At 41.1% G+C, this 14,820-nt stretch overlaps 1 protein-coding gene across 1 annotated transcript in view; it reads right to left on the bottom strand.

Moving 5' to 3' along the window:
- col7a1 (collagen, type VII, alpha 1) overlaps window positions 1-14,820 on the bottom strand; it is a 96,397-nt gene that overhangs the window by 35,037 nt on the left and 46,540 nt on the right. The window contains exons 111-117 of the mRNA XM_029501660.1: window positions 4,241-4,321; window positions 2,431-2,547; window positions 2,245-2,349; window positions 2,045-2,107; window positions 1,109-1,162; window positions 973-1,035; window positions 402-470 (exon numbers count right to left, since the gene is read on the bottom strand). Of these exons, the coding sequence (XP_029357520.1) occupies window positions 402-470; window positions 973-1,035; window positions 1,109-1,162; window positions 2,045-2,107; window positions 2,245-2,349; window positions 2,431-2,547; window positions 4,241-4,321 (552 nt within the window). The remainder of the gene's footprint in view (window positions 1-401; window positions 471-972; window positions 1,036-1,108; window positions 1,163-2,044; window positions 2,108-2,244; window positions 2,350-2,430; window positions 2,548-4,240; window positions 4,322-14,820) is intronic.

Below are 14,820 nucleotides of genomic sequence, written 5' to 3'. Positions count from 1 at the left end.
CTCGTGCATTTCTGTAGAATCGTGTGATTGAATTTCTTTGAGGGGAATTGGTATTGTGGGATTATTTTGTGTGTGTGGTTTGACATTCATACACATTTATGTATAGCCTTTCACACAATTGTTACTTAAATCAAATCTAACTTTGTCCGATAAGTAATTATTAACTATTATATGGTTTAATGTTCAAGTGTGTAGTTTATGACATTTAATTGATAGCACAGTTGCCCCACAATAAGGTCACAAGTTATTCTGGTCTAAGAACATTCTGCCTGTCAAGCACGTTGCATTATTTTGTTTAGTTTGTTATTTTCCCATAAAAATCATTCTGTGGCTCAGAGTACATCCAATAATAATAACCAATAAACAGCAGAGGCTGTGCAGAAAATACAGCATGTTCTTACCTTTCCTGGAGGACCACTGTCTCCCTGCTCCCCCTTTAAACCACGCTGGCCTGGAGGTCCAGTTATACCCTGAGGAACAAAGGACACAGAAGAAGACCTGATCTGCAGTACACACCATAAATCCTAAAACTGTAGCCAGAACAAATCATGAAAGTCACGAGAAGCTGACTTGCTATGGCAAGAGACCACATTCGTATTGTATATGAAAAACTGTCCCGTCTCAGATTGACTTCAGTCATAGAAAGGCTCATTTAAAGTTAGGATTCCTTGGTGCAGATGAACACGTCACAGAGCTGAGCCAAAACTCACAACCAGGGTGTTCATCTTGATGGAACAAGTGTAGTTGGCCGTCATGTGCATTTCAGCGATACGACAAGCCAACAAACAGATATTTGGGACTGGTAGCTTAGTTAAAAATGCAATAATGTGTGTAATGATAGTTTAACATTTATGAACTGAACTTTCAGCTGGCTGTTTGGAAAAGTGAACTTGCTTCACGCTGACTGACTTTATCACACATTTCCTCTTCAACCTGTGTTTATGTGGTGCAAGAGAAATGTTGTCCACTGACCTGTTCACCTTTCTCTCCCAGAGCTCCTTTGGGTCCTGCAGCCCCATCATAACCACGAGCACCCTACACAGACAAAGAAGGACGGTTGTCTTTCACAGTGAGACATTATTGTTCTCAGTTTGTCATCATGCAATACCTTGGAACCAGTTAGCCCCTCCGGTCCAGGGACACCAGGATGTCCAACATTCCCCTGGAAAGGAAACATGTCAGATGATGAGATAATCTTCAAGAAGGAAATGTAACATTTTGACAGCTAAGATCAACCACACAAAAATGTAGTAGAAGTAGCTGGAATATATTGTTAAAACATCCCAAAATCACACCTCAACCCTAATAAATAGGATCAAACCTAACTCCAGGTGTCAATGCGGTAACAGCTGGACCAGCTTTTAAACAACGACTGGTCGTAACCTGAACCTTCACTGGTCGTCCAGGAGGACCAGGAGCTCCAGCTTTTCCTGCATGCCCTTCAACGCCTTGGAGGCCTTTTGATATTCTGTTGATATTTTGCTGTGTTGTTTGGCGAAGTAAACTTCATCAGCTACCAACATTCACTGGCATATTTTCATAAGCTCTTTTCACTATCAGGTGCATGCGGAAGAGTTTTATTGCACAATTTACCTTTTTTCCAGCAGCACCATAAATCCACAGAGGAACAAACAGATACACACATTATATCTGGCTTCACAATAAATAAAGATTGAAAGCAATGTGCATCTCTCTGCCAGTAAGTATGTTACCCTTTGTAAGGCAACAAATTGAAATCACACTAATGTCAAGAGTCCTTCAGACGCACAATCTAATTAAACTGTGATAGTAGGCATAATGGTCTAATTCTGAACTGGAAACGCATAATCCTTGGAAACAATATACAATAATTACTGCATAGAAAGATGAATTTAACAGATGCATTCAGTTCCCTTTCTCTCCTTGCTTCCATACACTTTTTCTCTAGGTGGATTAGACATTTTGATAAAAAGAGGCTTGAGGGAGAGTGAGCTTTGTTTGACAAACTCTTATAGTGTATGTTTCCTTCCAGTTTCAATGCTATAACAGTGGACCAACATCTTACTTTGGGCCCTGGGTCTCCTTTCTCTCCTCTGGGACCGGGGACGATAAGACCACCAGCTTCCGCCTGACAAAGGAAATAGTGAATAAAAAAAGTGCCTCCTTTGATTCCCAGAGGACGTAAAGAAAACAAAACGCTGATCATATACATTTATACAGACATGAACCGAGTTACTTATAACGTCCTTAAAAAAAATCACGTACACCCACTACTAGTCCAGGAGTACCAGGAATACCAGGACGACCAGGAGGACCAGGAGAACCAGGAGCTCCAACTTTTCCTGCATGCCCTTCAACGCCTTGGAGACCCTGAAAATGAAACTCACTGGTTGAAGTCACATCACAGAGATGAAGGTCATACAGTATTTTGTGATCAGCAGCTCCACTGACCCTCTCCCCTTGTGGTCCAGGAGGTCCTGGCTGTCCTGGCTGTCCAGTTTCTCCAGCAGCACCAGATTTTCCCTGAGGCCCTGGAGGACCAGTGGGACCAATAAGTCCTGGATCCCCCTAAAATCCAGACACACTTCAATGAAGACCGATCATGTTTCTGCTAAAACACAATAACTGATTACAGAAAAGTTCCTTATCACCATGTTCTTTACTGCTGACTATCTCATTGATTAGTTTTCATTTCAGGGTCATTAACCCCCCTGTGTTGACTCCACCAACCAGTTCTAGTTAAATAACACGTAAATCAGTTCGATGTGGTCTGTGGCCTTTCCTTGTCAAGCACATTATGCTCTTACAGACACACAGCTGTACTTATCAATGAAGCCAAATGAAGTCAGTGAGATAGTCAGACTGCAGACATGTCCTTGCCACTGTCACCAAGTGCTTGCTCATCGGGGGATCTGTTGGGTCTCTTTAAATAATTTTATAAAGAGTTTGGTCTAGACCTGCTCTATATGTAAAGTGCCTTGATGTAACTTTGTTATGATTTGGCGCTATACAAATAAATCTGATTTGATTTGATTTGATTTGATGTCTTGAACACATAAAAGTCTGGATGACCATAATTTTTTACTCCTTAATTCTGACAAAGTTATTGCACTCGGCCCTAAGCACCTCAGAGAAATGCTATCTAATCATCTAATCAGTCTGGATGGCATCACTTTGGCTTCCAGCTCCACTGTAATAAACCTTGGAGTAACCTTTGACCAGGACATGTCCTTTGTCCCTCACATAAAACATGTCAGTAGGGCAGCTTTCTTCCACCTGAGAAACATTAGGAAAATCATTAATGCAGAAAAACTAGTCCATGCATTCATAACTTCAAGGCTGGACTACTGTAACTCATTACTATCTACTCTAGCTCTCTAGATGGAGGTTTACTTGTGGTTCCTAGAGTCTCCAAGAGTAAATCTGGAGGCAGATCGTTCAGTTATCAGGCTCCTCTTCTATGGAACCAACTCCCAGCATCGGTCCGGGAGGCGGACTCTTTCGCAAATTTCAAGATCAGGCTTAAAACTTTCCTGTATGACAGAACTTATAGTTAAAAAGTTAAAGTCCTCTACTCTTTAGCTATGCTGCTGTAGGCCGAGGCTGCTGGGGAAAGGACTGAGCATCTCTCTCTCTTCCTCCCCCCTTCATGTGCTGATAAGAACCATGCTTCCTAAAAATCACTGTTTCTCCCAGTTCTAAGCATTTATGCTGCATTTACTAACCATGTTCTGCCAAAGTCTCTGTCTCTCCCAGTTCCTCTCCTCTCTCTCCCTGTCCTCATCCTGCAGGTGGTGACTCATCTCCATCCCATGTTCCTGCAACACCTGCTGGTCCCATATTTCATGAATTCTGTATTACAGCTCAACTCCATGAACTTCATGCAGCAACATGCTCCTGCCTACATCCCCCCCAATGCCTCTCTCACCCCGTCTCTCTCTCTCTCTCTCTCTCTCTCTCCCTCTCTCTCTCAACCCAACCGGTCGAGGCAGATGGCCGCCCCCCCTGAGCCTGGTTCTGCTCAAGGTTTCTGCCTCTTAAAGGAAGTTTTTCCTTGCTACTGTCGCCAAGTGCTTGTTCATCGGGGGATCTGTTGGGTCTCTTTAGATAACTCTATCGAGTTTGGTCTAGACCTGCTCTTCATGTAAAATGTCTTGATGTAACTTTGTTATGATTTGGCGCTATGCATATAAATTTGATTTGATTTGATTTTGATAAGTAAATACATAAATGATTCTTTGCCACACCACAGTTTACTCACTTTTAAACCTTGAGGCCCAACCTGACCAGGACCACCAGGAGGTCCTGGAGATCCTGGAGGACCAGCAGGCCCCGAATCCCCCTTAAATCCAGACACAGAGACATTTTGACTGAACACATTTCTGTTAAACCGCAACAACTGGTTACAGAAGTCAGTATATAAAAATGGGAGCAGAATAGTTCAAGAAAATATACAACGGCTTAAACTCACTGTTTGCCCAGGAGGACCAGGAGGACCAGGAGAACCAGGAGCTCCAACTTTTCCTGCATGCCCTTCAACGCCTTGGAGACCCTGAAAATGAAACTCACTGGTTGAAGTCACATCACAGAGATGAAGGTCATACAGTATTTTGTGATCAGCAGCTCCACTGACCCTCTCCCCTTGTGGTCCAGGAGGTCCTGGCTGTCCTGGCTGTCCAGTTTCTCCAGCAGCACCAGATTTTCCCTGAGGCCCTGGAGGACCAGTGGGACCAGTAAGTCCTGGATCCCCCTAAAATCCAGACACACTTCAATGAAGACCGATCATGTTTCTGCTAAAACACAATAACTGATTACAGAGGTCGATAAATAAATGATTAACTATCAAATAGTTGTTTTTTTTTTCAGGCTGATTAACCATCTTGCATTGCCTCCACCAACCAGTTCTAGTTTACTAACATGTAAATCAGTTCAATGTGGTCTGTGGCTTTTCCTGTAAACCACATTACACTCTAACACAAGTAAATGCATAAATTGTCCTTTGCTTGATAGAGAGAGAGAGTGGTCAAGGTTTATAATCACTTGGTCCATGTAACGCCATTTACTCACCTTTTCTCCTTGAGCTCCAGGGGGTCCAGTCACTGTCTGTAAATGGGCAGAAGAATTCGGAATAACAATAGAGCATTCGAAGGATTCTTGCTCAGGAAAAGACCAAAAAGGACATTCAAAGGCCTCATCATTTAAATATCATTTCAATCTAACCTGTACCAAAGCAAGCTCCATTTCCTCTCTGGTTTTCAGTCACAATTTACCAACAGAAGGAAACAACACGACTTGAATATTTGCCTAAAATAAAAGGTTATCTACAGCACAATAGTGAGAGCAGCTTCATGTTACCACAAACTTGATTAAAAACTCATGCAAATGTGCCATGCAAAGGATTATACAAAAATATATAATAAATATTGTTTTGGACAAATAAATGTATCTGGAAAGTGTAAGAAATATGAGAATAACTTTTGCTTCATGACAACAAACCAAAGAGTAATCTAAGAGCTGAAGGGAGAAAAATTTAGGAGGTGCAGGTTGATGGGATATGTTTGTCATCCACACATGAGCACACATGTAAGTAGATTTCTTTGGGGGGAATGGGGTTTGTGAGATTATTTAGTTGGCCTTTATAAAAGTTGGAGGGGAAATGAATGAAATGAGCACCACATTTATGACTTTGGATGATTGTTGTATGTGCGGTTTTATATTTGTACACATTAATGTTTTATCTGCCACCTACTCTAAGTGACATGACATCAAACCTTAGGCTATATGATTAATGACTTTTATTGACTTTATGACATTTTCTTTTTTGTGATTAAAGTATATTTCTTGACTGTGACTCAAATTACTGCTTTAAATAATATGATTTTAAACAGTGATGATCTATCCACCATATTGTGACGAACCGCTAAAAAGAATATAATACTGGCTATTTGTATAGAAGTCTGTTGGAGAGTCTAATTTTTATTTTCATATTTCCCACTTTTTTTTTTTTTTTTTAATCAACACATTATCCAATGTGGAACAACTCTACTGTGACTCCTGGAAGTTTATGGATAACACATGCTAGACTAGTATTCACTGATGAAGTTCTGCTTGTCAATCCCAGTGCTTATTTTTTTCATCCAATTCAATCTAAAAACAGCACTAGAGAAATATTTTACTACTTCAGAAAGCAACTCAGTCTATAGCTGAGAGAGCACACCAATAATAGTAATCAATATGCCTTTTCCTGAAATACAGCACATCTCACCTTTCCTGGAGGACCACTGTCTCCCTGCTCCCCCTTTAAGCCAGGCTGGCCTGGAGCTCCAGTAATGCCCTGAGGAACAAATGAATTGATCACATTCTGGTAACAGCTGGACAAACCAAGTTACTTATAGTGTCCTTAAGCAGCTACTTAAACTCACTGTTTGTCCAGGACGACCAGGAGGACCAGGAGAACCAGGAGCTCCAACTTTTCCTGCATTCCCTTCAACGCCTTGGAGACCCTGAAAATGAAACTCACTGGTTGAAGTCACATCACAGAGATGAAGGTCATACAGTATTTTGTGATCAGCAGCTCCACTGACCCTCTCCCCTTGTGGTCCAGGAGGTCCTGGCTGTCCTGGCTGTCCAGTTTCTCCAGCAGCACCAGATTTTCCCTGAGGCCCTGGAGGACCAGTGGGACCAGTAAGTCCTGGATCCCCCTAAAATCCAGACACACTTCAATGAAGACCGATCATGTTTCTGCTAAAACACAACTGATTACAGAGGTCGATAAATAAATGATCAACTATCAAATAGTTGTTTTTTTTTCAGGCTGATTAACCATCTTGCATTGCCTCCACCAACCAGTTCTAGTTTACTAACATGTAAATCAATTTGTTTTTAGTCTGTGCCATTATCAAGTTCCTAAAGGTGATAAGGGAGACAGCCTGCAGATTTTGATATTCTGTTACTGCTGTGTTGTTTGGTGAAGACAACTTCACCAACTACCAACATTCACTGTCATATTTTCATAAGCAGCACCATAAATCCACAGAGGAACAAACAGATACACACATTATATCTGGCTTCACAATAAATAAAGATGGAAAACAATGTGCATCTCTCTGCCAGTAAGTATGTTACCCTTTGTAAGACAACAAATTGAAATCACAATAATGTCAAGAGTCCTTCAGACGCACAATCTAATTAAGCTGTGATAGTAGGCATAATGGTCTAATTCTGAACTGGAAACACATAATCCTTGGAAACAATATACAATAATTACTGCATAGAAAGATGAATTTGCTGTTATCCACTATACGTAAATAGAAAAGTAAACATATAAATTATCATTTGCCACACACACATTGTTACTCACTTTTAAACCTTGAGGCCCAACCTGACCAGGAGGACCTGCCAGTCCTATGCCCATCTCCCCCTGAAACACACATTTTTTTATTAATGACAATCAGATCTGTTAAAGAAAAGAAAAGAATAAATCTCACCTTATCTCCCTTTGACCCTGATGTTCCCTCTGACCCCTGCATGAAAAACAACAGTAATTAAAAAGAACATTGATTGTTTTTTGTGATCAGAGTGCACATATTTCCACTGTTATTTATCTTAATGTCATGCTACATTTTGAGAGAGAGAGAGAGAAGCCTAAAGACTACAGCTAAAATGGAAAAGGTTTTGACATCAGTTCAATCATTTTAACGCCGTTTTTCACCTTTTCTCCTTTGGCTCCAGGGGGCCCCGTCACTGTCTGTAAAAGTGTAGAAAAAATCTGTAGTAGTAGTGATTTGTGATTTGCTGAACTGTATAATATGGACGCTTTGGCATGAAAAGGAAACAATGTGTCTATTAGAAACCTGGTTCTTCGAATAGCATATCAGCTCCAAGTACCACAGATGGAAAAGACAAGCAACAACTCCTGCTAGTGAACTGTTACAATTTAGTCGCTACTGTTTGTTGCCTCCTTCTGAGGAAACAGCCAAATGTTATCGTACATGACTTTATGTGATTGCTATTTATACAAAGTTTGATATTTGGACATATTTAACTTTCACTAAACACATAACTTAAAATAGCTTTGTGTAGCATAATATTATAGACATATATAGATAATATTTGGTAGCCTGGTGTTCGTAACATTCTGCCTGTCAATCACAGTGCTTATTCTTTCAGTGTACCTGCCACATGGGGTTTTTCTCCTCCTCTTGAATCTAAAGATTGCACTACAGAAACTCATTCTGTGGCTGAGCGTACATGCAACAATGTAAGCGATAAAGCTTTTCAGCAGAGGCGGTGCAGGAAATACAGCACATCTCACCTTTCCTGGAGGACCACTGTCTCCCTGCCCCCCCTTTAAACCAGGCTGGCCTGGAGCTCCAGTAGTGCCCTGAGGAACAAATGACACGACGACACCAAGGATATGATATCCAGTACCTGACACATATATTCATGCTGCCATATACTGAGGTACACACTGAGGTACACACAAACACACCTGCTGTCCTGGTAATCCGTCTTTGCAAGGCAGCCCAGGAACTCCTGGTGTACCTGCTTCCCCCTGAGGAGCAGGATAAACTTCAGTATGTGAAATTATTATTTCATAGCAAGTAGTTGCAATCAAATTGGAATTTGCCTGTCCTAAAAGCGTCCCAACATTTCGTGTGGGTTGCATGAAATGTGTTTCTTTTTTGGTGGTTTTATCAGTGGATTTAGCTGTTTGTCATGTAGTTAAGATGGTTTTACTGGTTGAGATGCGGTTACAGACTGTGGATCAGCTGTGGGCAATCCATCAGTCATTTGGAAAATAAAGTGCAAGAGAACAAGACAAGAGTTCAACACACAAGCAGCTCCACCAAAGACGTTTGGCAGATGGACACACGTGACAAAGTGAGAGGACAAAACATGAAAGACATGTCAGGCAGCACCCACGATGACTGTTTGCCTTCTTGGAGAATACTGTAGGGGTTCAGAGTGTTCAGCTGTGAACTCACCTTCATACCCGGTCCACCAGGGAACCCCGTGGGACCCATGGGGCCCTGAAAAACACACAAATCAAATGTTTCTTATCTTTAATACGGGTCTGTGAGTATGCCAGCTTTGTCATGTATGGCACTTACAGTTGCTCCACTTTTGCCCGGTTCGCCCACATTTCCCTGTAAATAAAACAAATACAATGTAGATTCACATCATTTGCATTTTCGTGGTGTTAACTTGTGAACTTTGGAAGTGCTCTCATGCTGATGAACGGAGTCAGGGTAAAGTCTTCATGCTATCTTAACTAGTCTGAGCAGCAAGCCAAGTGTGCAGCCTTTGGGTAAGCCACTTCTTCATCTGAAAAAACTCTGACAGAGAGATCAGCATTTGTTTTGGTCTAAGATGTGGGTGGCCTAATTCGGTATTTGAGGGCACTTAGGATTGTTTACAGAACAATAAAATGACATATTTATTCGCAAATATATCTCTAAATTTAAACCCTTCTAATATTATTAATTAATATATAATTTACAACATGGATGTCAGCCTGATAGGAGCTTTTTTTCTTGGACGACAAAATTCAGTACACAAACAAACATCAAACTCATCACAACCGGTAGGACAACACAAACAGGGGCACACTCACATGGTGAACTGCAACTTAATGCGATGCAAATAAGATAAGCGCACAACCAAGAGCATGATTTTTGGAGTCCAGCCAATTTAGCATCCAGCCAGCAGCAGGGAATCTGAAGTGGAGGGTCAAGTAGCAGAACAGACATGGCCAGGGTGATTAAAGAGAAGATGTGAGCGATGCGAGCACCAAGAGAGACGAGTTGGCTCCACAGCGGCAGCCCGGCGGGGGGGAACAGCTCTCCACTGGCTTCATGCTCGCAGCAGGTCAACCCCAAGAGAAGGCCCCTTTGCTAGTTTACTGGTTACTCACTGGTCGCCCCGGAGGACCAGGAGGCCCTGTTGAACCAACAGGTCCTAATGGACCAGCAGGCCCTGTCGGCCCCTGCTCCGACACGAACGGAAGGAAAAGAGACATATGAGCAAGTGTCCAACATCTCCACAAAATATTACAAGATAACATCCAAAGTGTTCTAGTAACAACTGTGAGTACTGTGGTAAGAGAAAAGATGAAACCTGAACATGCACACTGATGAGAATTGTGTTTGTTCAATATTTTATCGTGCTTATAAAGGACCACACTATAATTTCACTGATTGGACACTACTTTTACATTCTTAACTCTGTATTAACTACATATAGCTGCTTACTTAAACAAACAACAACAAAAAAACATAAAACAAAACTGAAGAGTCTGTTTAAAGAAACATATTCAAACATATTCAGACAGATAAATTCAGCACCACTCAATGAAAATGTAAAATATGAAAATATAATATCATCAATACCAGTTTAACCTTCCTGGATCACTTAGCCTGCATCCACTAGCCCATTTATTTACTGATTTACCGGCTTCCCATCCAGACCAGGTATTCCTGGTTCTCCTGGCATTCCCTGTGAGTGTGTGTGCGTGTGTGCGCGTGTGTGTGTGTGTACTCACAGGCATTCCTTTAGGGCCTGGTGGTAAACCCTGTTTAAACAGACCAGCACATCAGAGTTAATGAAGGGGTGACTTTCACTTCAAGTCAGAGTAGGTATGAGTTGGAAAAGAAAGGATAAAGATGGCAAGGCCCCACAGTTTCAATACACTGCGGCCACAAGAGGGCAGTAAATTGTTGTGATTCTTTAGACCTGAGTTCAGATGTTCGAGGTCAATTATATCATTAACTGGACACGTGCTGGTTGATGGCACAACACTGACTGATATAGATGATGTCATTCACAGCAAAGTCCAACGATAAAACAGTTCAAATCCACTGAGCACAGAAATATCCCTCTGCATCACACACTCCTAAGGCCTGCATATGGAGGCCAATACACAGTTCTGTCCACCGAGAGAGAGTCAAAGCTGCTCTGCAGTACATCAGGGGAGACAAGACGTTACATCTGCTGCTGCCATCTGGACTCCTTTTAAGCATTTTCATTATCAAGAAAAATCCATCGAGAGAGAAATACGGCAACAAACCGAGATTACAGAGGCCCCGATGGTGTTACTGTAGGTACAGAGCTTTGGCTGGGGAGGTGACTTCTTCCATTCACGATTCATTCCAACTCCATCAACATCATCAATATCACACTAACCGGCCACTAAGCGAGCAAAAATCAACAGTTATCCCGATGGTGAAAATAAAAGTGGAGAAAGTTTGTCGAGTGTGTGTGTGTGTGTGTGTGTGAGAGAGAGAGAGATGGCTCGGACCACACCCATATCCATTTCATTTAGACTGGGGCCGCACATCTGTCCCCTCCCTGTCACAGCTCGGTCTGCCGCCTCCGCCGTCATGGACACTCACCTTAATCATCCCTCGGACACATATTTCATAATCTGCGGAGCCCACATGGAGCCAGAGACAGCAGAGGGCCAACACACAGCAATAAAACAGCAGCATGCCACACAAGGAGATAAGTTAGTGTGAGAACAGCAGACAGGCGGAGAGCTGCAGATCAGCAGCAACGAGAAAAACAGGATGATGACAAACAGTCTTACTTTCGATATTACACAATGCGGCCTTCTTTTCACCAAATTGAATGATGAAAACATGCAAGATATATATTATAAGATAATAACTGTCAAGGGGTCTTTATTGGCTGTCTGGTTTCACTGTCTGTGTTTTTATTTTAATTGTAACGCAATATGTTTAACATTTAAAATGGATTTATCGATTTTTCTTTCGATTTAATGTTTTTCACTACTGTTGTCAAGATAAGGATTTGGGACCTGCCATGGTTTTAAAAGTCAACCTTAATGCTACACACCTCTAAAAACACAATAAACAAATGGAATGCATAATGATTTTGTTTCACAAAATAACGGTACAAGTTGTAAATAAATGCTTATAACTGCAAATGTGTAAATATTTAGAAAAGCCAACATACCCATAAAAATACACACACACATAAAGTTGAAGCCAAAAGCGCTCCTGTGAGCTTGTATGAAAAGTTGCTCACATCTTTATACTTTATACCTTTTTCTCTGCTTCCAACAAGTGCTGTCTCATTTGTCCCACTTACTGAGCCATTGTAACAAGACAATGTCTTATATGAGCTCATGTTGTGTTTCCTCTGTGTTTGTATCTTAAACAAAAAGGTTTTCTTTGAATAGTCTAAAATGAATCTGCAAACCCACGTTTTGTTTTTTTTAACGTTTAAGGGTCACTTCTCATTTTCTTTAGACAAGCTTTTGTAGCCCACAATAAGCTTCTGTGTACCTTGTATCTGACAACCTAGTTTCTTTTTGTTGTCCCTCTGATATCCTCACTTCAGTTCACGTATCCAGTGGACGTACCAGTGGACCAACGAATAAACTCAAAGGTCATGTGTGTCACCATTAGAACTAAAGAATTAAGGAGCGTTAACAAGAATAACTAAATTCACACCAGCCTCTACCTGGAAGCTGTTAGCCTGGTAAACTCTGTTCCTCATCAGTTGGCCTTTCACCGTTCTGCCTGCTGTGCTGTATCAAAGTTTAAAGTGAGAACCTTCATTTTGTGTATTTCCTTTGTTCGTAAATGAACCGGAGCCTTTTTTTGAACATACTGAGATGTTGAGGAAGCTGTGTGGTGCCTGTTGAAAATTGGTGTGGAGTGTCTTTGAACAAAATAAATCAACTGAAGTCGTGGCCAACAAGCATACAATCCAATTTGTTTTTTGTCAAACACTTGGTTTATTAAAAATGCTCATTAAAATGTTGCAGAAACAAAATTGTTTGTACCACAAAAGAACACAAGCTTCTATTTTCAATACAACATAAAAAAAATCCTTTAAAAATAGCACCTTTTCTGTGGCAGGTAAACATGCAGTCATGCTACACAACCCCCAAATAATAAAAACATTATGTACAAAACATTGGCAGAATATTGAGCTTGATTCTTCATATTGAACATGTGATAGACCTATATTGAGTAATAATGATGCATAGCTATTATTGGGTTGAGAGGTAAGAGTAGTTACTTCCAGGATCTACAGTTCTGGGAGTGAAGCCTTCTGCATAGATAACATCAGATCATAGTCAAAGAACTTCCAACCCATGGGAATCATCCAATTTGATAATTTACAATCAAGTATTTCCCAAAAATATTTCTCTTCTTCGTAGTAAGTTTTTACTATATTTAGCAGTTTAAATTGATAAATCTTTGTGTCATAAATACATTTGTTCTTTTGCGCTTCTGTTTCTTGCTTTTTTTAAACGAAAGCTCCCACTTGCACCTCAGTATTGTCCTCTGTATAGGAAATACTATAGAGGATGCCACGATCACCTCAAGATTTAAAGGCATTTAATAAGCAAACCAAGAGACATGGTTTATTACAATGTTGAAACACAATGCTCAACACTGTTAATATCCAGGTGACTCCAGTGTTTCTATCCACAACTGAGCCTATTTTGCCCTCTGAGGGGATCAAAAGTAAGCTTCCTAGTAGAGAAGATTCTTGTACCTAGTAACTACAAATTTGGTAAGTGAATAAAGGATGCAGTCAGCCCCATCCTTGAGCAAATATCCCATTAGATGTATTTCATACAGTGTTGCTAAATGTGGAATTTTGTTTTTTTTTTGCTCTTTCATAAAGCAGCTTTGTGTTTCATATAGTTAGGCATTCTCCTTTGTATGTTACATGTTCCAATTCTGACAGCTATGTGGAAGCTGACAGAGCATTCACACTAAAAATCTGTTTACAAAGGCAGCTACATAAGCTGAGTCATATGATCAATATCAGTATGTGTCAGCTGTAGCAGATGTGCAACCATGACCAATTTGACCAGTGATTTTTTTTTAAGCAACAAGAAACACAGCAGTATAAATGGGAAGATTGTTTCTTAGATTTTTTTCTGCATGATTTTGAAAACATTAGGCAGGAAGGCACACTGGTATCCCTTTCAAAGTTCAGTTGGGTTTATAGCAACAATAAATAAAAGAAAATCATGACCATCTACATTTGACAATATAAAAATCTATAAACGCCATATGAAGGCTAACATTCCCATGGCTGAGGAAGAATAGACCATCATCGCACTGTGTCCGAGGAGGGAGGAGCTGCAGAAAAGATCACGTGTTAGAGTGCATACACTGAATATCTACATAGATTAGTGTGTGTGTGATGGGGTACCTTTGGTCTCTCCAAGGCAGACCTCCTCACACTCCTCCTGGTGGAGGAATCGGTTGTCATTTCCTTCACAGCCGCTGTAGATGAAGGGTCTACAGGCCTGAGCCTGACTGTTAAAGTACCAGCGCATTGTGTAACGTCCGCAGCTCCCCTCATCCATGGGGAGCTGGCACAGGTCTGCTGGAGCTGTAGAGTATACAAACACACAAACATAATAAAGAGTGTGCACACACAGACACAAAGAGACATGCAAAGAGAGAAAAGAGCAGGTCAGGCAAAAAGGAAGAAAAGCACAAAAGCACTAAGGACCAACATGAGACCCAAAACAAGCATTCATGCCCCCTGAGGTTGAAACAGTCGAAACTGACCCGTTGATCAGTTAAATTACAGATGAAGAGCAGGACATTATCATTTTTTGCTGCAGGTATATATGCCTTGAAATGAACAGCCAACAGCCTGAGACAAACAGAGAGGGCCAGACACCAAGCACAATTAACCCTCTACATCCCGACCAGTACGATGGTTCACGAGATGGTTTACCTTCCCCTGTGACTCTCCTCTTGGACCTGACTGATCTGGATTTGGCAGCTTTCAGAGGTGCAACCTTTTCAGGTTTCTGACCACCGTTTTTCTTAACAGCTG

This window comes from Echeneis naucrates, chromosome 5 (assembly GCF_900963305.1).
Source record: "Echeneis naucrates chromosome 5, fEcheNa1.1, whole genome shotgun sequence".
In the NCBI taxonomy this organism is placed as follows: Eukaryota; Metazoa; Chordata; class Actinopteri; order Carangiformes; family Echeneidae; genus Echeneis; species Echeneis naucrates.
Note: the sequence above shows the minus strand (reverse complement) of the source record. Positions and strands in the feature narration are given on the sequence as shown.